The sequence below is a fragment of the Cryptococcus neoformans genome, chromosome 1, assembly GCF_000149385.1.
Source record: "Cryptococcus neoformans var. neoformans B-3501A chromosome 1, whole genome shotgun sequence".
Taxonomy (NCBI): Eukaryota; Fungi; Basidiomycota; class Tremellomycetes; order Tremellales; family Cryptococcaceae; genus Cryptococcus; species Cryptococcus deneoformans.
This window is the reverse complement of record NC_009177.1, coordinates 1,474,575-1,499,574: the sequence shown is the minus strand read 5'-3', so window position 1 is coordinate 1,499,574 and position 25,000 is coordinate 1,474,575. Positions and strand designations below refer to the sequence as shown.

The following is a 25,000-nucleotide window of genomic DNA, read 5'->3' as shown; positions in this document are numbered from 1 at the left end:
TTTGCCCTCTGCTTGGCCCATCTTGATTTATGACTTGGTGCCATAGAATCCATTGGCGGGATCGAACGATTGTCGTCCGAAATGGAGGACATAGATGATATTTCTGTCACGGAAATAGTTAACCAGCTGAACGTCCCTGCCGCAAGGCGCAAACACTTCATTACGGCCTTGGCTGGAAGAATAAATGGTTGATTTGACACTTCTGAACGAATTAGAAGAAGCATCTAAGACAGACGGAACAGAGATAACGGATTCTGAAGAAGGGGATGCTTGTGTTCCACGACCCGAGATGACAGTCATTGTGAGTAGAGGACCAATAGTCGATGACAGACAGTATTTATCAGAATGGACGGTATACATAGCAGAGACGTACTGTGGGGCTTGTCGAGTGTGCAATTATAGTGACTGCAACTCTTCGAACCGGTTTGAATGAGAAGTACTTATACGTAAGAAGTATAATAAGGATGCCGGAAGATGCTGTTCGTCAGTCACGCAGACTGAGTAGAAATTCAATTAATACGTAGCCGAATCGTTCATATTCCCATATCTGCAACAACGAAGTTAATCCATACGTAATATTGTCGCGTAATCACATCATATAACCCCAGGTCCCCAGCGCCCAGCGGCGTCCAGCCCATTCTTTTTACGTTTACTTCCTTCATCTGTGGGTTCGTCAGCGGGCGCTAATAATAAATATTCAGAACAAGCAGCGAGAGAACAAGTGATACTCCATTACTGGACGGAATAAACCACGGCTCTCTTCGCCTTGACACTTAAGTGCCATATCATTTTGTTGGGTCTGTGTTTCGGTCCCTCGCTTCATTTAGTCTCGCAACCATGTCTCACACTCCGCCCAACAAGAAAAACGCTTCCGGAATCATTATAGATTCCACTACTGCTGAACGAATAGTGCCCGAGTCGCGACGAGCCGATGGGAGGTGAGCCTGGTTGTTCCGCACCCTTTTAGGCCATTTGCTGAACGTCCTTCTTTGGCGTTTTCCCTTAGTGTCCGGAAGCCCATAAAAATTCGGCCAGGCTTCACCCCTCAGGAAGACATCGGTCTTTTTCGTTCTGCTCGACGAGCGGCGCGTGATCCAAGTTATGCTGCAGCCAATCCGCAGATTTCTTTGCGATCACCAAAACTCGGTCCGCCGGTTTCAACGAAGGCGAGGCAGACTCTTACGACAGAACCAGCCACCAAAGACCGCGCCAGCATAGATAAGGATAAGGTTGACTTGGATGATGACCTTAGCCAAGCGTTTGGAAAGATTAACTTGGGGGAAGAGTCCCAAGAGGCGGTGAAAAATGTCGATGTTGAGACGAAGCTAGGTTGTAGTGCCACTGCTCTGGCAAAAGAAGCAATTTCGGGTCGAAACCGGGAAACCCCTACTACTACTACAACTGTCGTCAACAGTACCCCCTCTAGCCCCAAAAGAGCTTCCAATCCGGCTGCATCATCATCATAGTGACCCGTTTGTAACGAACGTAATGGTCAATCGATGTTACGGTATCAAATGCCTAATACGAGGCGTATTGCACAAGTGTTTGCTGGAGCCAGAAGGGTAAAAGTCGAAAGGATCAATCTCAAGAAAACGAATCAAACAGACTTCAGTACAATGAAACTTATCGATGTCGAGCTTGAGGACAAACGCCCTTTTTCTCTAATGCAAAATTTCCTAGACGCTTGTCGTTTGTTCTCACCAACCCCAGTTCCGCTCAACTGGACTTTTGAGACATTGTATACGTGTCACCCGGCTATCGCCACTTAACCTCCTCTCCACCTCCGGCACTCTTTAGAGGACAGGAGATAAATGGAGGTAGAGAGATCGAGCACATTATTCAGCCTTATGGATTTCAGCGCCTTAGGAGGCCGAGATGGCGGTCATCCTCTTAAAACACTTCTTGTTTACGTGAATCATTGTGTGCTCCTGGTATATCTTCCCTTATTAAGTGGAAGAAGTGTCTACCCAACGTTTACAAACGTGCCGGTGAGGCGAACTGGTCGAGCAGCAGCCGGACTCCTCAAGGGACGGGATGAAATGAAAATCCAAGGCAGCGTACGGGCCCAGGCGTCTCGAGAAAGTCCTTTCTTTCTATGGGCTAATAACATCGGCGGCTCGCAGTGCCCAACATTGCGCCCCATACCTTTTCGTCTACATCGGCGGCGCTTTAAAGCCTCCGCGAACGGTCATAATGCATCCTCAACAATGTCACAAAAGCTATCGTATGGACGATGCCCTTGAACACCATTTCGGTCAATCTGTTATGAACTAAAAGATGAGGTGGGCAAAGACATAGACGCATTACTAGATGGTATGAAAGGTGCATCGGTCTTGTAGACTACATTTGAAGAGACAAAGACCAGGGATGGTGCGAAGGGTAGTTCTTTGCGTTGTAAAGAGCGAAGGAGGGATCAGTTGCATCGGGCAGTTTGTAGGCTGGCTAGGTGCCTTACACTCGCACACATATATAATAATACAAGAATCAGTCTATCAATCTGGCTCCCATACAAATGATTATGTGACAGGCATTTTTAGGTGACAGGTGGTTTACTTACCTTATTATATTACTGCGTCGTACTCTTTTCCGTCACGGTCGCCTCCTCAACCGGCGTGTTAATAAGTGGTGTTGAATAACTAAATAAATAATTAACCGGCAGCTGGGGTGCAGGGCAGCTGGTACATTCGATCCGTAAATGCTCGCATCATCACTTGTTCTTCCCTTCGTCCTTTTCCATCTAAGAAGATGAGTTTGTCCTTGATCAGAAACACTCTCCATGCGCCCGTCATTTTACCAACACTTACCCCGCGTGTCTCCCCAGCCATCGCTCGATGTATCTCTACATTTCCGTTGGGTCGTGCAACATCCTCCTCAACGCACACTGCCCGACTTATTGGTCCTCAAATAGGGGTGTATCATTTCCATTCCTACTCCCACCGCCAAACTCCAAGTATTGAGGAACAGGTCCCAGTTCAGCTTGCTTACGAGGTCGTTGAGCCTCCGAATCCTTTTTCTGAAGCTGTCGGGCAGAGTCTTGTCATCTGCCATGGTTTATTGTATGTTTCATATCCAATCCCCTGCTCAGAGATACGTAGCTGATTGCGGTTCTATAGTGGATCGAAACAAAACTGGAGATCACTGGCAAAAGCCTTTGCTGTAAAGCTGGGTATGCCTGTATACACTCTGGTATATCATGCGCCATACGCACTGAAGGACTGAATCTAACCACATTGTAGGATCTTCGCAATCATGGGCAGTCTCCGCATGCTTCACCGCACAGTTACTCAGCGATGGCTGCGGATATACATCATTTTCTTGTATCCCACAAGCTTACTTCCGGCGTTAATTTGCTCGGACATTCCATGGGCGGCAAAGCGGCTATGGCCCTAGCATTGAATAGTGATCTTAACAGCCCTTTACGGTCACTGATCAGTGTGGACATGTCCCCTGCTAAGGGGAAAATCTCTCCCGAGTGAGTACTCCTCAACCGAGGCGCTGCCGCTGCTGATGCATCACAAAGGTTTGCTTCGTACATAAATGCAATGATGGACATTGAAAGGGCTCGAGTCAAAACAAAGCAGGAGGCCGATGTTATTCTACAAAAGACTGAGCCTGTACGTCTTGTTTGTGTTTTTCGCGGATACTTGTCCTCTGATGAAGTTCACATGATTAGGTTCTCGCTATTCGCCAGTTTCTCCTAACCAACACTCGCCTTTCGAAGAGCCCTTCTCCACACCTCACCTTTCGCATTCCTTTGTCTCTGCTCTCAGCTGCCATACCTCAAATTGGGGACTTCCCTTACTCTCCCCCACCTCCTGTCAGTTCCGAATCACCTCAATGGAACGGTCCGGTCCTTTTGATAAAAGCTGAACAGTCAAAATACTTGAACAAGCGTAATATTCCAGTGGCTGGCAGTTTTTTCCCTCAGATGAGATTAGAGGTGCTTGATACTGGACATTGGGTGCATGCGGAAAAGCCTGCAGAGAGCGTCGAACTTGTTAGATTATTTGTACAAGGGGTCGTTCAATAGACCATCTGCAATAACATCAAGAGATACCGAAGATGTATATTTGTGGGCCTAGTTGATGCATTATTATGATGGACGGACGCTTCGAATTGACTTCTTGTCCGCTCCTCAAACGTATCACTTTTCCGCCCATTATTATGTGTATATGGTTTCCAAATCTGTCGGAAGATTTTTTACTTTTTCACCAGCGCTACCGCCAAAAAAACCGATAAATGACGTCGAGCTACCGCTAATGACGTACTCTGGTGCGTGAAAGCAAGTCTTTAATTGGTCAGTTCTTTTCACGCAGTTGTTCTCATTGTTGACATGACGATGATGAGACTTGTTTCTTCGTTGCATTATTCACCATATGCGTATGCGATAACATATCGTCATACAAATGGAAGCGAGGCGAGAACTTGTACTGCTATTCACGTATAGCATATAAAAGTATCATGTCCCACAAAATAGCCCCCATTCACCATTCCGAGTTATTTGTGCAGCAACAACCAACAACATGTCTCAGATGTTAAACCAAGGTCAGGAGATTGAGTCTTTATGTAGATGGGGCTGATTCAAGTATAGCCGCCAATATGGTTACAGGCGACGCCAAATATCGTCAGATGGCTGAATACACCATCGACCAAGACGATAAGACCCCTTACACTACGTATTTCGGGGTCAAGGTGTCAGACACGGACAATTCCCTTCGAGCCGGCGCGAGGGGACCCACTCTACTGGAAGGTAGGCTTCTAATCTTGTGCGCGGGCTTACGATAATCTAACACGTCTCATTAGACTTCCATAACCGTGAAAAGATTCAGCATTTTGATCACGAACGCATTCCAGAGCGTGTAGTTCACGCCCGGGGGGCGGGCGCTTTCGGAGAATTCAAGCTTCACACCCCGCTGACTGGCATCACCACTGCGAAGGTTTGTCAACTTACTCATCATTCTAGCCGATGTTAACTGGCTTTTTAAGGTTTTGACGGACACCAGTAAGGTCGTACCAGCCTATGTTCGGTTCAGCACTGTTGCTGGTTCTCGGGGAAGCGCTGACACAGTGCGTGATGTCCGTGGATTTGCCACAAGACTTTATACGGACGAAGGAAACTGGGATATCGGTAAGCTGTCTTTTTTTACGCCTTCGACAACTTATTACTGATCATATCTCACGTAGTCGGCAATAACATACCAGTGTTCTTCATTAATGGTAAGTCGTCATTACTCGGTGGCCACTCAATTTTTACTGATGATGGGAACAGCAAGTACCCTATTATAGTATCACAGGGCCCGCTGGCTGATTCATGCCCCTAGGATGGAATCAAGTTTCCGGATGTCGTCCATGCGATAAAACCCGAACCTCACAATGAGATTCCTCAAGCCCAGACAGCTCACGACAATGCTTGGGACTTCATGTCTCTTCACAAGCCCGCTCTTCACATGCAGCAATGGATCACGTCTGATCGGGCGATTCCTCGATCGTACCGTATGATGCAAGGGTTTGGCGTTCATACTTTCCGACTCATCAATGAGGAAGGTAAAAGTACCTTCGTTAAATATCATTGGATACCTCACCTTGGTACTCACTCTCTTGTGTGGGATGAGGCCTTGAAGATTGCAGGGCAGGACCCTGATTTTCACCGAAGAGATCTTTGGGACGCAATCGAAGCTGGAACGTACGCCAAGTGGGATTTGGGTGTGCAGCTGATTAAAGAAGAAGATGAGCACAAATTTGATTTTGATCTCCTTGATGCCACCAAGGTATTTCTTACTTCTCTTTAACTCAAATGGGATTATCAAGCACTCACCACCTACATAGCTTATCCCTGACGAGCTTGTGCCGGTTCAAAAAATCGGTACCCTCACACTCAACCGCAATCCTGTCGACTACTTTAGTGAAGTTGAGCAGGTTGCTTTCTGTACTCAGCACATCGTTCCCGGCATGGACTTTACCGATGATCCCCTTCTAGCTGGTCGAAACTTTTCCTATCCTGATACGCAGGTATCTCGCCTGGGCATCAATTGGAAACACATCCCTGTGAACAGGCCTGTTTGTCCCTTCATGACCACTATGCGAGAGGGTCAAATGAGCATGTTTAGTAAGAACAATAGAACGCCTTATCATCCAAACAGGAATGAAAATCTCCCTCTTACATCGCCTAAGGAGGGAGGTTTTAAAAGCTATCCTGCAAAGGTGTCTGGTATTAAAGAACGAGTTCAGGCCCCCAAATTCAACGTGTGTCTCTCAGTGTGTATTTGTCAGTCAGTATTGCTGATAAGGCGCAGGATCATTCCTCACAAGCCACTCTTTTCTGGAACTCTATGAGTGATGTAGAAAAGAAGCATATCATTGACGCGTATAAATTTGAACTTTCACACTGTACTGACAATTTGGTCATACAAAATGTCATCAACTGTATCAATGAAATCGACCATGGACTTGCTACCGCAGTCCATTCCGGCTTCCCTCATCTCAGTCTGCCTGAAGCCAAACCCAACCATGGTAAGAGGACAGAATATCTGTCTCAGATTACGGGTAAAAATCAAATCTTCACTGCTGCCGGGAGAAAAATTGGTATCTTCCTTGTGCCAGGGTACGTTTACTCGCAAGTCGCTCCCCTTCTTGCAGCTTTCAAAGCTGCTGGATGTATGGTAAAGTTTGTGAGTGCCAATACAGTACCTCACTGTGAATTTGTATTGATATCTCTAGGTCGGTCCGACTCTCGGTCCTGTTGAAGCTTCTGATGGCCAGTCATTCACTACGGAGTTTACTTTCGAAGGTTGCCGATCCACATATTTCGACGCTCTTATCTTCGCTGGCGGCCCTGATAATGCCTTTTTATCCAAGCTCAAAGTTGGTCGCCTCATTCACGCAGCTCGAGAGGCCTACATGCATCTGAAGGCGGTTGGGGCAGTCGGCAATGCTACGCAATGGTTGGTTGACACATGTCTTCCTGGAGAATTTAGCCCCAAAGTCAAGACAGAATCCAGCGTGGTGCAGGAGAATGGTGTCGTGTTCGCACCAATCAACCCTACTCTCCACTCTGCACAATTTGCCAAACAATTTTTGGACGGTGTTGCCAATCATAGGGTTTGGGACAGAGAAGTCTCACACATCGCTGCATAGGCAACAATTCGAAGAATTTTCGCTTTCTTTGTTCAAAATGTCTCGTGTAGCTCTTATTAGCGATTGTCCTTTCAGTAACAATTAACAAATGTATGAATATTAACAAACAACAAAACAAAGATGTGTCACAAATACGCTTCTAAATCAGTCCGGTAAATCCAGTTTCTTATGCTGATTTTTTATTCAATAGTCGTCCTTGTGTACAACGCGAACTATACGACGTACAACATTTCAGGTAATACTATGTATAATAGGTGCGGCAAAAAGATGTAGCGAACGATGGTTTGCCTTTATTGTATAAACTTTAATCTATAGGTAAGTAGGATGGTGAAGATACCATAATACCCCCTTCCAAGCCTCGTGGAGAACTTCTTGCGAGAAAGATCCAGAAGAGAGAAAATAATGGGTATTGGTACTCAAATAACGAAGCTTTATAATTCGTTATAGGCGGGAGTAAAATAGATAAGAACGTACGGCATGCATCACGGCATGCATTTCTATCTTGGTTGATACCGTTATCAACGCATTATGTAGCGGAGCTGAAGGTACAGATGAAAATTGCAAAGTCACAAAAATAACGAGGACGACGGTTATAGATGCGTCCGTCACGGTCTTCTCTTCTCTTCTTCCGGCGGTCTTCCGCGAGGAGCCTCCTCCTTCTTATCGGCGGTGACCGACGACTGGGAAGAAGGCAAAATAAATAAATACTAAATAATAAAGATAATTAAAGTGAATTATTAATGTTGCTGCTACATTATGGACGTGCTCTTCTCCTTCGTGCTGCTGCACAATACACTCTCAAGATCTCTTCGAAGTCTCTCAGTATCAACTCAGGATATCCCTTCGAACGAAGAGGCTCACACCCCTGAAACCCAAAGTTGACAGCATTCAAAACGCCAGTTCTCAGCTTGGTATACGAACAGAAGCGATCACGCACTATCAAGCAACGACAAACGAACAGCAATAAAGACTAGAAATTCTATCCTTCTTGCCTTTCATCGTACCTGCGAAGCCTCGACCAGTGGACATAGTATCGAAAGGAAATGGTCTCAGCAGTTCGTGCGAGACTCCAATCTCGACTCTGAAACATATCCATTTGCCTGCCGCCTGGAGGATCACTAATCTAATCAGTATTGGGCTCTTGTAACCGATTACCTCGATTTTCCGTGCTTGGGTATCGGAGTCCACCCGTCAACTGTGTGTAGGTGATTTGAAAACTTCCAATTTCTTACCCTCTTAGCCATGTCGAAACGGCTTCCTCCATCCTCTGTCGTGGCTTCACAGGATGAGACGGCTTATCTCGAGTCCTCTACATCCTTCACCATTCCTCCCACTCCTTGTAATTCCTGCAATGACCTCGATACTCCCGACAACCAATCCATACCCATTTCACATACATCAACGCGCAAACTGTCAGATGCAGTATACGACCCGCCACTTGGCAGCGATTTACATATCCCGTTACCAGGCGATACTCCTACATCGTCAGTACGCCGGATATCCGTCTCCTCTCATTCTTCATCATATCTTTTACCAAACCCAACCTTATCAATGACAAAATCACACGACATACCCTATTCCTCCAGACCCATACCAGCTCCACCTATAACCATCCGTCATGATCAGATATCAAACCAGCCGTCCCGCAAAATTAGTGGAGATGCGATTTCCCCTGTCACTGAACTTTCACATCTACCCTCTCCTCCTGCCGTCAAATTTGGGATGGACTTGAGGCAGAATGAGAGCAGGGGTTCGGCATCACAGGAAGATATCGACGCCCAAAGGCTGCAGGCATTAGGGTACAACGCGGTTTTGGGCAGAGATTACACTTTTTGGTCCAGTCTGGCTATCAGTTGGCTAAATATCGGCGCATTGCAGGTAAGCACTCCACTTACGCTACAACATGTATCAATATTGCGTTATGGGCTGACACTACTCTTAATCTTAAGGGCACCATCTTTGCTGTGTCTGGTACTTACAACTACGGAGGGCCCGTTATGATCCTTGTTGCCTGGCCCATTTCCGGCGTATTGACTTATTTCATGACTCTTACCCTGTCTGAACTTGCCTCAGCATATCCCGTAGCTGGGGCAATGTTTTCATGGTCTTGGAAAGCTGCGAGAGGCGGTATCGGTGGTGAAAGAGGATGGGCGTGGATAGTAAGCGGCTTTGTCATGGGGGGCCATGTTGGAAATGTAAGATGAACTTGGATATGAGGTGTGTCTGCTAACAACGGCTCAGCTGTTGCTAGTGACGTGGGAAATTGCGAACATAGTGGTCGGAACCATTAGTTTGTCTCTGGATTACCAAAAGAGAAACTGGCACAACTGTCTGCTCTTTTTAGTAGGTGACCATGCGATGCACGATTAACTATGCTAATCTACTACAGGGGGTTCTTGTCATCGTTGGTTTGATTGGCTCTACTGGTTGGGGACAGTCGCATTGTTTTTGGCTTTGTTCAGGTGCTTTTGGGTTTTCCATGTGGCTTGTATTGTGTATAACACTCTTGGCGACAAACGCTACAAAACACGATCCTGGAGAGATGTTCAAGCAATTTTACAACACGACAGGCTGGAGCTCTAAACCTTACGTCTATATATTAGGCTGGCAATACACGTCGATTGCCAGTGGCGCAGATGCTTCTGCCCAGTGAGTTCTTGCTTGACTGAGACCTGTTGAGATCGCGGTGCTTGGACCTGGAAATTAACAGCTACATATAGTATGGCGGAGGAAACACAAAATCCTTCGAGAAATGTCCCAAACGCCATGACGACGTCGGTTATTGGTGTGAGTTTTTTTTCAGCTTTTGTTTTTCTTTATTAGCAAGATTGCTGATGTATTATGGTATTGTCATAGACTTACGTTCTGGGCTATATCGTGAGTGCAACGCGCCAACATACATTCCCATTCTTCCAGCTGTTTAACATGTCCTTTGTAGTCTATCGTCTTGCTGCTATTGTCCATATCCCCGGAAGACGCTGCTACTGTGAAATCTCATTCTTTTGCTTTTGTAAGTCTTGTCTGCGGTTGTCTCATGTCCCTAACTTTTTTGTATAGGGATATATCCTCACGAAGGCAATTTCAAAGCCAGGGGCAATAACAGTTTGTTGCTTGATGGTCATCGTTCTCATCTTGCAAGTCCTGGCCCAGTTACAGGCATCTTCGCGATTTGTATTCGCCCTGGCTCGGGAAAATGGCATGCCTTTCTCATCAATCATCAGAAAAACTAATTCTCATCGCCGGCCCGTATTCGCTGTTTGGCTCGTTGTGATTCTATGCTTGCCCTTTGCATGCCTTACCTTAGCCAGCGAGTCGACACTGTACTCAGTACTGGCTGTCACAGCATGTACTCTGAGTTATGTAGGGTACGCCATACCCATTTCACTCTACCTCGTATCAAGGATCAATTTGCAAACAGAGGGAAGGAGTTTGTGGTCTTTGAGGAAGTGGAGGTATGTCAAATTATGACCTTCTAACTCCTGGCTGACCTGAGAACTAGCAAACCTGTAGCGATAGTTGGCTTGTTATACGCACTTGGGTTGGTTGTTACTCAGACATTCCCTGGATCTACGCCAGTTAAAGCAAGTAAGTTATACTTTTCACTGTTATCAACTTAATTTGGCTAAGTAGAGTCAGGTACTATGTCCTGGTCGCCTGTAATTATTACCGGAACAGGTATCATGTGCTATGTGACTTGGAAATGCTACGGAGATCGACACTTTGCTGGCCCTATTAGGGCGATTACCAAATGGGAATCTGGGATGGAAATCGATCTGTCGACTACGCTTGCATCCTCTCGTTCCCGTCATTCTGGTTCTCCACATGCTCATGTGATGGACCAAGTGACGAATGATTCCCTCAAATTGGCTTTATCTCCTTACCCTCCGAGTGGTACCGAAGGCACTGGTGCCGACGTGATGGTGCAAAGTGCAGCAGGATCAGGGATGACCTCGGAAGGGGAGTGGACGAGCGCCAGTGAAAGCAATGACACTATAAGCGCATGGACAGAAAATAGGGACGAGAACAGAACCCGAGCAACCCGTTCTGTAGGTAATGGAGGGATTAGATAGAAGTCAGATGGATGTTCTAATGAGCAGGACGAGGCGGCGAAGATATCTACTATTAGGAGATAGATGTGTAAGTCTACCTCGGTCTTTTTGTATCCAGGTCTCCGTCTATATGTTATAACTCATAGCAATTCAAAGACGTTGTATAGCTTAGACAGTACTGGTGCGCTCGGTCTTGTCAACAAGTTGGCCGCTCTTCTTTTTACTTCTTCGTACCATAGGGTTGTAACTTCGAATAGATTGGTTTTAGTTTAAAAATATGTAATGACGACTGTGGATGTATGGTTTTAGTCACAAATTACTTTGACCATGCCTTCATCAGTAACCAGATATAGCGCTAATCCTTTGCTTTGCAGTCATACAGTAAATCTTTGTACTACGTCAGCTATATATTATCCAAACTGATATTATGATGGACCCCATAAGTACAACTGCGAGGGAAGGATAAAGCATGAAAAACCATATTTCCCATCCGATCCTCCGACAATAGAAAATGTCTGTCTCGTGTGATGCCTGATACTACCACATATGCACATTTGTACCGCTAGCTAATTCATTTTATGATGATAGCGTAACGCTTGATCACGCTTGATGCTTCATGTAATGCCTAAGACTTCATGTTGTACATTAAAGATATTTCAGGAGTAGTTAGTGCTCTACCGGAAGCGCAGCGTCAGGTGCCATGTATATAGCATATGACATCTTCGTCCTATATAATCTGCATGCGGACAAATCTTTGTTGTTCATCTTAATTGAAAAAATAGTGACCGCTTACCCTCCAAAGCACAGCAAATGCTGTCCTCTTCCCCGTCCCGTGTTTCACTGTCCCCTTTCTCGTTGGAAGGAAATGATGTTGAACCTGTCCTGAATGCAATCAGAGACAAAGGAGTTTATGGCAAATGGTGGCATACATCGGAGAATGGAGTAGTATTTGCCGAAATCCATGGCCAAAATGGACGTGCTGATTGCAGCGGGTACTATCATACCCCCAGGAGGGCCAATGAGCAAACAGACCCGTCTACAGGTATCATTTGTTGCTATAGGGAATGCCAAACGACCCAGTTAAAAGGATACGCACAGGTACAGAAAGAAAGAAGTTAACGATCGCTGGTACTCGCTGTAGCTACAAAAAAGCACAAAAATCGATAACTTTGTTGTATTAAAGATGGGGGGTTATCCGACTTACGAATGTTCGCCCAGGTTGTGGGATTCCCCTTCCGCTGGTCCACCCTTCCACATTATATGCCTCCCATCCTCTCCGCCTCTACTCGGTTGTCCCCATGTTGTTCGCCCTCCATTGTTTCATCTGTCTCCACGCTTGGTCGTCCTTTTGTCTTCGCGATGGAAAGATTTTGTTACGACTAAGAATATGGTAAGAGGGGAGCCAGGTTGGCCGCGGAGAAGTCGGTGTGTACCTTGTCAATAGCGAGTTCTTCAGCTGGCTGGAGTTCGGCTGGCACGTCTGTGATGTTGGTGAGATCTGGTCTCGCTTGAGCTTGTAGGTGGCCTAGCTGTCTCGTCTGTGATTGCTCCGTTCTCTGTCAGCTCCCTAACCTCTTCTGCTATGGCATCTAGATCCAATTCCGCTTGCCTCCTCATTCTTCAGCTACTCGATGTTTCTTCCCCTTCCCCCGAAGTCCGGGGAGTTCGAACTCTATTTGCCGTACTCTGATGAAGCCTGATGGGGGTGGCAGCGGTTGGGGGACCACAAAGCGGAGAGATTCTAACTGGTGTGGCCGGGAGTTGTCGGTGGTTGAGTCGGGAAGGATCCAGCTTCCAGGACGTAGGGAGCAGCCGTCGAGGTATGAGGGCGGGGCCCGTTGGTGTGGACTGTGGTTTTCCGAACGGGATGTTTGTCCCCTCAACCCCTCTCGCTGCAACCAGTTCATATCTCATCCCTACTTCCTCTCTGTGGCATCCCGAGGATGATCTCGTTTGCAAACACGAAAAGTCTGCCAGTCACCCGTGGTGCGCCGGATGGCAAGTTGGTAACACGGCTCGCATCTCACAAAGGGACGACGCCGATTCGTCAGTTTTGATCCCGCAACTAATGGTTTGCCGCATTATTCTGCACTCCCTCTAGTACCATCCTCGTCGCTCTTTGTACACATTACGCTTTTCGCAGCTCCAGATCTTTTCATTGAGAATCACCTTGCTTATAAACTACCATCCGTCTACTTACAGCTGATCCAACCACAATGACTACCATCCCCGCTAGGCTCGCAAAAGCGACATCCAGCGTTTCGTCGTGGGACGAGGCCCGACGAGCCTCATTGTCTGCCTATCGAACTTGGTATAGATCGGTAGGCGCTTTCGTTTACTTCTATTCCCAACTCTCTAGCTTCTATTAACACACATTTTTCTGCAGGCTCCTGACATCGTCCAGCTGTACGGTCTTCATGTTTCTCCATCCCTTGTGCGAATGAAAATCAGACAAGACTTTGAACGAAACCGAGACACAATTACCGACCTCTCCGTGATGAACGTGATGTTGCTCAAAAACCACCAAGAGTATCAGGAGACAATGAACGTATGGAAGCAAGTGGTGGGTTGCATTCCACATGTATTCATCAGCTGTGGTAGGCTCATTTTTCCTATTGTAGCCCCATGTAATGCATTGGTTCAAAAAGTACGACAATCCGCCTCAACCCAAAACTTTCCTCGAAAAGTTCTATGCTAGTCGAGATGAGCCCTCGCAGATTGAGCCTACGTATTAGATGGGAGGAATGGGGTCTAACGTAGTTGACCTCATAGTATGCAAGCCCTTGATCACTGATTATGTCCTCTGTGAGCGCGTGGTTGCTGTGACAGTATTAATCCATCCGCACTTTTCTACAACAAAAGTTCACAATCCACCAAACTCGATTATTTAGCTCCCGATTATTCATCTATGGGTATAGACAGCCCCGCCAACTCGGCGTCGTCAATCTCCATGTAATCGCTAGCAAGCGGAGCATGGTCATTCTCCTCGGCGGCACTCTCTCTAATTGCTGCTGATTGTGTCATTTCGACCCTTTCAGCTTCATCCTTATCCCGTCTTTGCCTCTCCTCTATGTCCTCAAGAGTCCATAAAGATATCCCTGTCTGTGTGTGATCAAATGGTTGCGAGATTTGACGTATGAACTTTTTGGCCAGCGAAACAGCCACATCCGTGGACAAGTTGGAATGGGCCTCCGTAATATAACTGTTGATCCATTTCGGAAGTTTTGCCCTCTTGTCTTGTCTCGCAAATCGCTATTATAAGAGTTAAGCTGGAAGTATTCAACGTTCGGAATTCCATCCTCACCTTGTCCGCAAAGACCATCAGACCCCAGTCGGTCTTCCCTCGCAACACACGACCAACGCATTGGGCAGCATGTCGCATAGCGTCGAAAGTAAGATAATCGTTTTCTCGGATCCTATGATTATCTCGAAGAAACTCCAGCCGAGCTTTGAGAATACGTGATTCCGTGTATTGATAGGGAATGCTGAGCACAAGGTCAACCAAAGGAACAGAATTTTGTGTGTTGAACATACCCAAACATAATAACAGCTCGCCCATAATTGCTGATAATAGGTTAGTCACCATAATAGCGCCCAGCGATGTCTACATACTGGTCGAAATCAATTCCTTCGGACACCTTTCCTCGCGCCACAGAGAGAAGGACAGCCCCTCTTCCATTATTACATGCCTCGCGATAATTCCTGAGGGCTATGCTCGTTTCCATGGCGTCTGGAGTTTCCACGAACAGTAGCTTATGCTTCCACACCTCACTTAGAATGCCCTATATGCAGTGCTTTCAGTTTTCAAGGTAAAATGATAAGAAACATCCTCACCATGTCATACCAAGCTGAAACAATAGATTCCATATATAGATAACTGGGAAAGAATGCCACCACTCCATCAGGGACAGTCCGTGCCATTTCAATCAAGATGCTTCCAAAATTTCGTACGACTGCAGGATCATTTCTAACCTCAAATCTGGAGGAAATTGGGACTTGATCACTGCCTCGAGTTATAACCATTGGTAAAAAAGCGTTTCGGGTGAGGGTCATAGGATACGACTGTTCCATAACAGGTTGGAATTGTAACATTTTGGGGTACATGTCGAGGGGAGATATGGTACCGGAAGTGATGACCACTGAGGCAAAACGGTCAAAGACGGGCGCTATAGCGAGCGATGGGTCAAGACAACTGTGGTAAATTTAGCGCCTTGTTTTGGTTGTCCTTCATGATGAACTTACGTGAAATGAAAAATGGGGTTAGGCACTGTGGCGTGCTCGGTTTCGTAAGGCTCGAGGATCAGTAGGAATCCTTTTTCGTAAGTGGCAACAAGGGTCCCAAAACCAGCAACCTTTTGCAGCGCAGAATGTTCTTCCAAGTTTGTCAATTCCAATGTGCGAACCAAACAAGTAAGGCGCTCGGAAGCAAATCTGGATAAGCAACATAAGCCACACTGCATAAGATGTTAACTAAATCACCACTTACTTGAGAGGCCGTTGATCAATATATGTTATTTCTTTCAGATGCGCTAGGAATGATTGAGGTGTCTCTGCTACAACATGCAGCACGCGCATCCTAGTCTGTGGAAGTCAGTCCTGCCTGTTCGTTCTAGGGTATCATTACCTTGAGATATTCAATGAATCGTTTGAGGAAAGCTATAAAATGCTCCGCCTTTCGAATGTTCCCAGGTATAGCTTCATCCACCATGTCTTTTGACAGAACCGGACTGACGAGCATGTCGTCATCTTCCACTCGCTCGTTGGCTTCTTGCAGACCTTCGACTAGTTTTGCGTACTCATCCTCCAGCTTCTTCGCATCAGTCTCCTTGATTTCCGCAATCTTGTCACTAAGTTTATTGACGCTTCTTGCGGCCGAATCCAACATTGGCCTCGTCAAGTCGATGGATAGGGACTCGATACAGACATTATCTGAACGCAATGTAAGTATTAATCCGCAAATCGGCTATCTCAACATAGATCCTAACCAATGTTGTGTGCTTCATCAAATATCACAATGCTCTCCTTGCTCATTTCAGCGGACACCTGCTCTGCGACCTTTGGATCCAGAAGATAATGGAAGGAGTATATCATAACGTCGAGGAAAGGCAACTTCATTTCTGATAATTAGCCTTAGGAGCGTTGCACTATGAACTCTACTCACCATTCTTCTGATCGTAAAGTACGGACAGACACCCTTTTCTTGGCCATACTTCTTAACATCATCCAGAGTATAGACGCCTGGGGGTATAAGATTCCCGGGCTCGTAATTGTTCAACTCCTGAGCACATCTGTCAGCCCTAAGGTCAGTCACTGAGGGAACATACCTCATGGAAACTACATAATGGTACGCTCCCCGGGTCAGCCCTCCCTTTTTCACAAGCGAACGCTGAGGTGAGATCCCTGCACCGCGAATCAACTATTTTGCCTTTTTTCTCTTTGCTGACCTGTTAAGTCTGTGAGCCTTTTGCTAATCAGACAGACATTCAACACTGACTTCCGGGTGAAGACAAAGATTCCGCCGACTCGTCAATCCCAGTCCTCTGAAATCACCATCATTTGCCCCCATCTCTGCGCGGTACATCATCAATCGCTTGAGTTCCGCTAAAGCCTTCTCTATTTCCGGAACTGTCCGTGAGCAGTAAATCAGTTTCCGTTTATTAGGGTAAAACTACATAGTGAGATATATGAGTAGGTGTCATTCGGTCAACCAGCTGCTATATACCTACTTGCATATAGGCAATGATCAGAGATAGCAGGGATACGGTTTTTCCTGTTCCCGAGGGCATTTCAAGTACACAATGTCCCTATTCGTGCCACTGTGTCAAATGGTCTTCTCGAAAGAAGTGGCAACCTGACTTACTCCTGCGTCCAATGTTGTTTTCAGGTCAGCCATGTAGGAGTATTGCTCTGCGATGGGCCATGTAAGCTTTGAACCCCCAATAACTGGCCAAGATACAGACCGGGATACAGCCTGAGGCAAATGTTGTCAGTTACTGTGGCTACTTGTATGACGTTGACCGCTGCGAGGGTTGTGGTAAGAGACGACATACCGATCATAAGGGAACAGAACGGGAAGATCGCCAAGCATAAACTTCATGTTTAGCGTGCTGTAATAGGGTAAGACGGAGCGTTCGAAGTAGGTGAAGTTACAAGGACGATGATTAAGCACATATGTGGTATAAAGTACGTACTTGTTGGCAGAGAACAACGTCCAGTACGGTGGAGGTCATCACCACTGCATGTCAAATAATGGCACTGATTTTTTAAATCTTCGGAAATTAATTTTACAACCCAAGTGACGAATAACAGTTTATTTGTTTCATTTCAGATGTACTTTACTTACATGTTTTTGTTTATTATCTTTTTTGTATGGAATGGTATCGAGGTAATGGAAGTTCATAACTGCGACATTTACTTTTCTCCGGCGGGTATTGTTCGTTGTATTTACTACATGCTTTGGCATAAAAGATACCCACACGAGGACTTATACTTACTACTTTTCCAACAGAGGCCAGGAGAATCGAGCGCATTGTTGGTTATTTACAAACAGATAATATATCGGACCCATATGCATCAGCCAAGAGTTAGCATGCAGAAACTTCGTAATAGTGGTAGTACCATCCTCCTATTAGGGATACTCAGCGATGAAAGCAATAATCGGACAAGCTGTTCGGCGGTGGTAGTAGGTCGCTCGTGTGTCCGCTTAGCCAATAAATATATTGCTAGTGTTGGGTTGTAGCCCGGAAGAAGGGATCAGTATCACAGCCCGCTAACATATAGACACGTGTCAGATGGGATATGCACGCCAGGGACTGTTGGGCCTAGGAATCTTACTCCAAATGATTTGCTAGAGAGTAATGAATTAAGATGTATGATGATGACATGAAGCAGGTCTCTATAAGAGAATCGTATTCAAATAGATGTACGTATTGGCGGTATGGTTCTTAATTTCGTTATACAACAGATTTTACACACCTACTAGAATGCTCTTCCAAGACGTTCACGGCGATAAAAGTTCTATCGTATCTTTTCTGTCTCTTAGTACCTCCGCCAGTTCAATCCATCTCCCACCCTCTTTCACCATCACTTTGACACGCTTTTCTAAGCCAGGTTTCCTTCCACTTAGCTCTATCCTTTTCACCGGCGTAGGTTTCCGACCGGCACCGAAGACGAACTCGCCTTTCCAATCTTGGCCCTCGGCCATGCGCTGACCCTTTTTCAAAGGCTGATCCACTCTAGCCGTAAAGTGACTTTGGAAACCTTCCTCGACTATGATCCTCTGCACATCTTTGTCAAGCTCATCCCAATGGCTCGGTCGGAAAGGGGTCAGTACTGAGTGATCGAAATTGGAATATGACGCTGTCGATAATCGAGACGATGGACGTGGAGCAGGTGTGGGAGGATGGAATGATGAGGGCGGTGGGCGACTATGACCCCGCCGTGAGACGTGAGCGGCGTTAAGGGTCGCATGGGAGTATTGACGATCACTGGTCGTGAGTGCAGACATGCCCGAGGATAGCCGCGGCTGAAGTGCGGAAAATGTGCTAGACAGGCGCGGTCTTCCTGATTCAGGGGTCTTGAGACCCATCCGGGCATGCTCAAGGTGGGATTGACCTTTGTTAGAAGACAGTCGCGAATTATGTGTATGCTGCACGTCGGATAATTCATCTCGCGCAGACACCGTTCCAGATGCGGTTTCAATGTTCTGGCTTTTGTGACTTGACGTCCTGGCACGTACCCTGGAAGACGTGGGGGTCAGTGACGCACTGTTGGGGGTGGGACTTAGAGGGCGCGAGACGTGAGGAGGTAGACGAGTGCGATTTGCTGTAGTTGTTGCCACTTCGAAAACTTTGGGAGAAGAGTTCCACCGTGGTTTCTCAAAAAGGTTCCCAGCAGTAATTGAGGAGTTACCGGAGGTGGCAGAAGCTTGACTACCCAATGATCGACGATTGCCAACTTTCGGACTGTCGTTTATATGTAACAACCTAACTGCCTGCGACTTTTCAGGAGATCTCCTAACGGAGGTGGCAGGAAAGGAGGATACCCGAGGAGAGGTAGTCGAATGAGTGGCAACTTCCCTGTCTGCGCTACTGGAAGACTGATGATTATCAACCTCAAATTGTTGTGTTGAAAATGCCTCATCCGTAAGAACCTCCATGTCTGCAGACGAAAAATGTCCCGGCAAGCCTATTTCGTGACTCGCCGCCTGGAGTTGCTTCTCTAACTCTCTGAGTTGATATTGGATGCTGCACCATTTCTGGTTTAAATCATTGAATCTAAATTGCTTCAGAAGTCAATATCCCTTCAGAGCAACCATTTCGCTACTCACCGTCTTAATGCGGCTCCATTGTCGATTCTTCGCTCCTGAAGATCCTTATCTAGCTTTTTCATCATCCGGGCGGTACTTGGCACGTATGTCCTTGATAGTCAATATGTCAGCTGATATACAGCTATACGTACTGAAATCACTTACATTACCAGTGACTCATGGTCGCTGACAATACGCTGAAATCCCTCAGTGCTGAGTTGTCCTTCAAAATCTGATTCATTTGGTATTGGATTCCGGGAACGATGTAGTCGCTCGAGAAACTCCTGCAATGAAGATCAGATCAGGAAAGGTGAGATATGTGATATCGATGAAGTTTTGTCTACCGACCTGACAGCTAGCGAGGCTCTGTTGCAGAGGTTCCATCAAAGCATCAGCTTGATCTGCAGAGCTGGAAAAGGATTTAGTTTTTTGGGCAATATATAGAGTTTGTAAGGCCCGATACTCACGTCTGAAATTCTTGTGACCACTCATTTTCTTTGACTTCTAGCTTCAACCGTCTTTGTTTATCATCTGCCTTCCTGTACTCTCTCTCAAGTTCTTCCAGTTCAGCGCTAAGACGAAGGGAGTCATCACCTTTGTAGTTGGATATATCTTCTCTCAGACTATCGATTGAGGTTTTGATCGGTGCCATGGAGGAGGAGATGGAGATGATTATGGGTTCGACGCGAATAAGGAGTTCTTTGCCATCGGTGGTACCGTGCAATGTATGCCGAAGTTCTTCGGTCTCTATGAAACAGTCGTCAATTATGTTGGAAAGAGTAAGTAGATAACGTACCAAATGTACGGTCAAGGATAGTATTCACCTCCTGCAGTAAGCCTTGTATTCTTATAGCGAGCCTGCTTTACGTCAGTCCCTCCTGTAACCTTCTTGGGTCTGTCGTCGCTTACTCGTGTGATTGGTCGTTTTCCAACGTGTCTTTCGCGTCCACTGGCAGCGCTGGTATACAGTGTTGCTCCTCGACGGACTCGGCAAGTCTGATGGGCATATTGACGAGTTGTTGCTCACTCTGCCTTGCTGTAGGATCATGAGGACCGCACTGAGCTCCATGGGTGTTGTCGTCGTAATATATGTCAATGTGCCGTATGAGCTGGGCGGCTTGGTCATCGGTGTCTTCTAGAGACGTTACAGGGCCCGCGGGCATGGTTCTACGTTGTTATTAGGAGTCAATGTACGGAAGCAATGCACATTATTATTACTGCCGGAGGCATCATGTTTCTTGCTGTCGAGATGATTACTTGGTGACCTGAGCGCGGGGAACTATTTCGGACACCCCCCCTATTTCTTTTGGGACACCCCCCCTCCTTCTACTTTGGGTAATTTTGACAGAGCAGCCGATAGATAACACCATGGACCCTGCAGTGCATCCCTGAGGCCCTTATGCCTGTTATTTACGTAACTAAATGTTCTTTTTCGTGCATAGTAAATTCAGTCCTCTAATATTATAAACATCTATTCTTCTTGTGACATCTATTCCTCTTTCGACATCTATTCATTCTTCCTTCGCCTTCATTCCCAGCTATGTCGATCTCTCCCTCGCTGCATTATAATACTATCCTCCTGCGATCGAATGCTCGCATCCTTGCCCACATTATTCTCTAAGTTGTATTGGTAAATTTGAGGAGATTGGAGATTATTGTATCCACTAACAGAAGGGTAATGATAGGGAGTTGGGGCTTCGGAATGATTGTGGAATAATACTTGGTTGTAAGGGATATACTGGGTAGGAGGCACATGGTATTTTGAAGTTGGGTAATGCTGTGGAGCAGGGGGATAGTATTGTGATAATGGTGGATAGAATTGGGAAGAAGGGGGTAATTGGGGGACCGAGGGTTCAGGAGGAAGATGCTGCATTTGAACAGCATGTGACGGATATATTTGAGAGGGGGCAGGATATTGTGACCGAGAATGCTTTTTTGGACGAAGATTGGGCTATAAAATATGTAAGCGCAAGGTCATCGAGTTGGGCTAATCTTTGAATGAAAGGACCAACTTCATTCGGTACCTCGACAAGATCTTCCTCATTTCCTTCCTCATCATCGCTATCTGGGACAAGAACTCTTCTGTCTTCACCTGCATTCTCAGCTTCTTGGTTTTTGTCGACCCTTCGAGACGCTTGAACACGCGCACAGTCTTTGGTATAGTGAGTGGAACTTTGGCAGTGTTTACAGCGCCCTTTTTTTCGCTGGGTCAATCCAGCCCCCATAATTCTTTCTGACTGAGTCAAGTACCTTCCTGAAGGTGCCGACATCCGGTCTTCCTGCAACACTGGTGGATTAGGGGCCTTCCTTCCCCGCTTGGTGCTTAAAATGGGTGGATCGAGGATAAGTTCTTGGTCCTCACCGAAGTCAAATACATCATCCAGCCGTATGACTGATGTATCTGGGGTGCCAACAAGTCTGTTAATATGGTCAAGGTATCTTTTGAGACTTGCGGCAGACCCGAGACGCCAGTGAGGATGAATGTGATCCTTTTCAAGGTGTCTTCTTTCCCGGACGAAGCTAATGAGACGATGGGCGCAGGGCAATCCATGGGATTTTGTAAACGAGCCACTGCACGGGTGTGATTCTTCAAAGTCATCGACACCTTCATCGTAATCACCCAAATATCTTTTGGCCAAAGTCAACTGCTCAGCAAGAAGCTTCATTGCAGCGCGGGATATGGAGCCTTTTAACTAAACAATTATATCAGCACGATTACAAAAAGGACAGAAAGAAGGAAGGAACATACCCGAACAAAAGTACTGGGAATATGTGTAGCACACCTCGTTCTCTCGAGCTCAATTCTTTTCAAAATTTTCAACCACTGCTGATCAAAATACGTACTTAGAGACCCAATGACAAGCAGAAGATCACCGTACTTGGTGTCAATTGATTTCTTAAGAGTTGCGTGCTGACCTTCTAAGCGTGAATTACCGGTTTGTCCGAAGTGAAGTTGCTTGTTGATATAGGCATGTACAAAGCGCTCCTTGATTTCATCCAAACCCCGGATATACGAGATCGCTCGAGCATATTTCTGACCAGGATAAAGTTCTTCCATCTTCCGATAACCTTCCTCAAGCTGCTCATCCGATTTTGCATGTACACAATACCGTACCCAAGCTTTGCAGAAATTCGAGACAGCCATGACGATGTTCTCTTCGTCAACGAAACAGGGCCTTATATTGCTTTTGACATTTTCTTGAAGATGCCAGAAGCAGGAGAAGCGGTAAGCCTTGGGGAGGACAGACATGAGAGCGTTGATGAGTGCTGGGTCACGATCGGTAATGACAACCTTGACATCCGGTTTGCCGACAAGTTCGAAGAACGAATTGAGAGCTTGGGTATACCAGTTTGTGGTTTCACGCAACATCAAGATGACTCCTGCAGTGTATGTCATACCTGTCGATGTGGATCCGACGATATGGAGCATGGGCATCCGGTACAGGTTCGTCTTGTATGTGCAGTCGAAGAAAAGGACTTCGGGAAATCGGTGAATCAGTGCGCGAGCAGTTCGCTTGGTGTAAACCAAACCAATGAGTTCATCGCGTGTGTTGACAAACGGACGATGGAGCTCATCATTGCTCACTAATTGCCGAATACAAGCAGCACTTGCACTGGAGCCAGCACGGAGATCTGCACGACGACGAAAGGCGAGACGATGCAAGTCTTCCGATGTCAACATTACCGTTGGGAAACGCTGAGACATGGTACTGATGATGGAGGGGAATGGAGTCCGGCTGTCGATCAACGTGTTGATCAGCTCTTTGGCTTCAGGCGTCCGCGAAGCACGCCGAAGAAGTGCAATTCCAATATTGGCGACAGGCGGATGATTGTGCGAGGCATTCACGACCTTCCAAGTCCAACATTTGTCTCCACCATGCTCTTTTACCTCTGCCTCTGCCATCTCCCAAGCCACAGCAGCAAAAGGGCATCCATTTTTTACGGTCTGTATAGTCCTAATGCGCACATCTTTGAAACTGTCCCCTCGTGTGCAGCGATACTCGTCTCCAAAGATGCACGAGTATTGTATCAATTCTCTGCCCTCTTTGTGAGTTTTCGTTGGCTTCTTCCTTTTGCTCCGCCTAATAACAGCAGCGAAGCCTTGTGAGGCTGCGTAAGCCTGGACAGCGCCTTTACACTCATCTTTAGATTGGTAGTACGCTTGCTCGTCGAACCCAGGGGTAGAGATCATCTCGTCGTCGTTGAAGGAGTCAATGGGAGCCTGGATAATGTCATCCTCACTATCCTCTTCGTCGGCAATATTGGAGACTTCCGATGAATCCGAACCTTCCATGGCATGGAGATTACCTTCATCAAAATCAAACGCCATTGATTGATGTCCCGAGTATATTTCGGCCTCTGGGACGCGGATAATAGGAGAAGGTGGGCAGATACCGGGTTGGGGAGAAAGAGGATCCGAAGAGTGCAAATCAGTCGAAGCCATGATGTTTTCGAATACGTTATAAGTTTCTTAGGAGGATGAAAAGTATTTAAATGACAGCAAAAAGGAGGCGCGTTATTAGAGAAAAAAACGCGTTTGTTGTTCGTTACTTTTGTAAAATGTTGCAGTCTGGCGCACGCGACAATATCATCTGAACTAATTACGTAAATAACAGGCATAAGGGCCTCAGGGATGCGCTGCAGGGTCCATGGTGTTATCTATCGGCTGCTCTGTCAAAATTACCCAAAGTAGAAGGAGGGGGGGTGTCCCAAAAGAAATAGGGGGGGTGTCCGAAATAGTTCCCTGTAATCATGCACCGACGACTACTAACTATTATAGTAGGGTTCCTGGGTGGATCAGGCCACCGGAGACGGGTGATCTCCCTGCCTCATTCCTCCACGGCTCTACTCCACCTTTATACATATATATGCTCAACAAAGGAGACCATACATCATGTCCTCCTGGACCGATATACTCAATGACCTGAACAGGGACATCGCCCTCGACAATCCTACAGATGTCCTTCAGTGGGGCGCAGATTGGTTCCAGCACAAGCTCCGTCAAGAGGTTCGTACGCCTACATATGTTGCTCTATTTAACTGACTTCCATCCGGTAGCGACAAAATTCCAACGCATCCACAAGGCAAGCCCATCCCGGCACTCTGGCCTTCAACGCTACCAACTTTGGTAGTCTTCCGCCACACACTCTCTCTCCCTTCTCCGAGATGGGTCCCTCCGACTCGCCTTTCGGCCCCACAGCTCGCAGAGCCACAGTTCCGACAGAATCTAATCTCTCAGTCCAGCCACTGTTCTCCACGCCTTTCAGCGCCTCTTCTGGCGTACTTCGTACTGATGACCGCAGTCCCTTTAGTGAAGGAGGTGGTATGCCATTTGGCAATTCCCCGTTCGGCGAGAAGTCTCAATCGCACGGGGCTCAGGATGATCCGCCCGTGCCTTCATACGCTCTCGGCCGGAGGACGTCTGTCTCTGCTGAGTCTCTCGTTCCGACCAGCCAGAGAGCTTACGGACCTACAAGCGGCTTGGAGACCACCATGGAAGAGGACGAAA

At 46.6% G+C, this 25,000-nt stretch overlaps 9 protein-coding genes across 9 annotated transcripts in view; 6 read left to right on the top strand and 3 right to left on the bottom strand.

Annotated features, from left to right (window-relative positions):
* Positions 1-837: 837 nt before the first annotated feature.
* CNBA5430 (hypothetical protein) lies at positions 838-1,466 on the top strand (the record flags this gene model as incomplete). Its single annotated transcript, XM_772753.1, has 2 exons — positions 838-938; positions 1,007-1,466. The coding sequence occupies 2 exons, from the start codon at positions 838-840 to the stop codon at positions 1,464-1,466; spliced, it is 561 nt and encodes a 186-aa protein (XP_777846.1).
* Positions 1,467-2,745: 1,279 nt separating this feature from the next.
* CNBA5420 (hypothetical protein) lies at positions 2,746-4,030 on the top strand (the record flags this gene model as incomplete). The annotated part of the gene is made up of 5 exons (XM_772752.1): positions 2,746-3,056; positions 3,114-3,186; positions 3,237-3,472; positions 3,521-3,614; positions 3,674-4,030. 5 exons carry the CDS (start codon positions 2,746-2,748, stop codon positions 4,028-4,030), a joined length of 1,071 nt encoding a protein of 356 aa, XP_777845.1.
* A 569-nt stretch (positions 4,031-4,599) lies between these two features.
* On the top strand, positions 4,600-7,134 carry CNBA5410 (hypothetical protein; the record flags this gene model as incomplete). The annotated part of the gene is made up of 8 exons (XM_772751.1): positions 4,600-4,750; positions 4,804-4,937; positions 4,987-5,128; positions 5,185-5,217; positions 5,389-5,768; positions 5,827-6,243; positions 6,294-6,668; positions 6,718-7,134. The coding sequence occupies 8 exons, from the start codon at positions 4,600-4,602 to the stop codon at positions 7,132-7,134; spliced, it is 2,049 nt and encodes a 682-aa protein (XP_777844.1).
* Positions 7,135-8,376: 1,242 nt separating this feature from the next.
* CNBA5400 (hypothetical protein) lies at positions 8,377-11,204 on the top strand (the record flags this gene model as incomplete). The annotated part of the gene is made up of 10 exons (XM_772750.1): positions 8,377-9,012; positions 9,084-9,329; positions 9,376-9,477; positions 9,524-9,783; positions 9,855-9,921; positions 9,991-10,011; positions 10,073-10,144; positions 10,192-10,586; positions 10,634-10,719; positions 10,762-11,204. The coding sequence occupies 10 exons, from the start codon at positions 8,377-8,379 to the stop codon at positions 11,202-11,204; spliced, it is 2,328 nt and encodes a 775-aa protein (XP_777843.1).
* A 2,195-nt stretch (positions 11,205-13,399) lies between these two features.
* On the top strand, positions 13,400-13,918 carry CNBA5390 (hypothetical protein; the record flags this gene model as incomplete). Its single annotated transcript, XM_772749.1, has 3 exons — positions 13,400-13,504; positions 13,570-13,746; positions 13,805-13,918. 3 exons carry the CDS (start codon positions 13,400-13,402, stop codon positions 13,916-13,918), a joined length of 396 nt encoding a protein of 131 aa, XP_777842.1.
* Positions 13,919-14,081: 163 nt separating this feature from the next.
* On the bottom strand, positions 14,082-17,280 carry CNBA5380 (hypothetical protein; the record flags this gene model as incomplete). The annotated part of the gene is made up of 16 exons (XM_772748.1): positions 14,082-14,435; positions 14,488-14,668; positions 14,718-14,747; positions 14,796-14,965; positions 15,018-15,375; positions 15,426-15,614; positions 15,670-15,764; positions 15,808-16,112; positions 16,169-16,292; positions 16,345-16,461; positions 16,508-16,627; positions 16,678-16,851; positions 16,910-16,987; positions 17,044-17,090; positions 17,144-17,154; positions 17,234-17,280. The coding sequence occupies 16 exons, from the start codon at positions 17,278-17,280 to the stop codon at positions 14,082-14,084; spliced, it is 2,400 nt and encodes a 799-aa protein (XP_777841.1).
* Positions 17,281-18,183: 903 nt separating this feature from the next.
* CNBA5370 (hypothetical protein) lies at positions 18,184-20,654 on the bottom strand (the record flags this gene model as incomplete). The annotated part of the gene is made up of 7 exons (XM_772747.1): positions 18,184-19,459; positions 19,513-19,602; positions 19,657-19,775; positions 19,840-19,900; positions 19,959-20,238; positions 20,288-20,349; positions 20,401-20,654. The coding sequence occupies 7 exons, from the start codon at positions 20,652-20,654 to the stop codon at positions 18,184-18,186; spliced, it is 2,142 nt and encodes a 713-aa protein (XP_777840.1).
* A 365-nt stretch (positions 20,655-21,019) lies between these two features.
* On the bottom strand, positions 21,020-23,935 carry CNBA5360 (hypothetical protein; the record flags this gene model as incomplete). Its single annotated transcript, XM_772746.1, has 3 exons — positions 21,020-21,442; positions 21,504-22,184; positions 22,241-23,935. The coding sequence occupies 3 exons, from the start codon at positions 23,933-23,935 to the stop codon at positions 21,020-21,022; spliced, it is 2,799 nt and encodes a 932-aa protein (XP_777839.1).
* Positions 23,936-24,385: 450 nt separating this feature from the next.
* CNBA5350 (hypothetical protein) overlaps positions 24,386-25,000 on the top strand; it is a gene marked incomplete at both ends in the record, with an annotated part of 1,675 nt that continues 1,060 nt past the window's right edge. The window contains 2 exons of the mRNA XM_772745.1: positions 24,386-24,499; positions 24,550-25,000. The exon at positions 24,550-25,000 is cut by the window's right edge and continues 352 nt beyond it. Of these exons, the coding sequence (XP_777838.1) occupies positions 24,386-24,499; positions 24,550-25,000 (565 nt within the window). The remainder of the gene's footprint in view (positions 24,500-24,549) is intronic.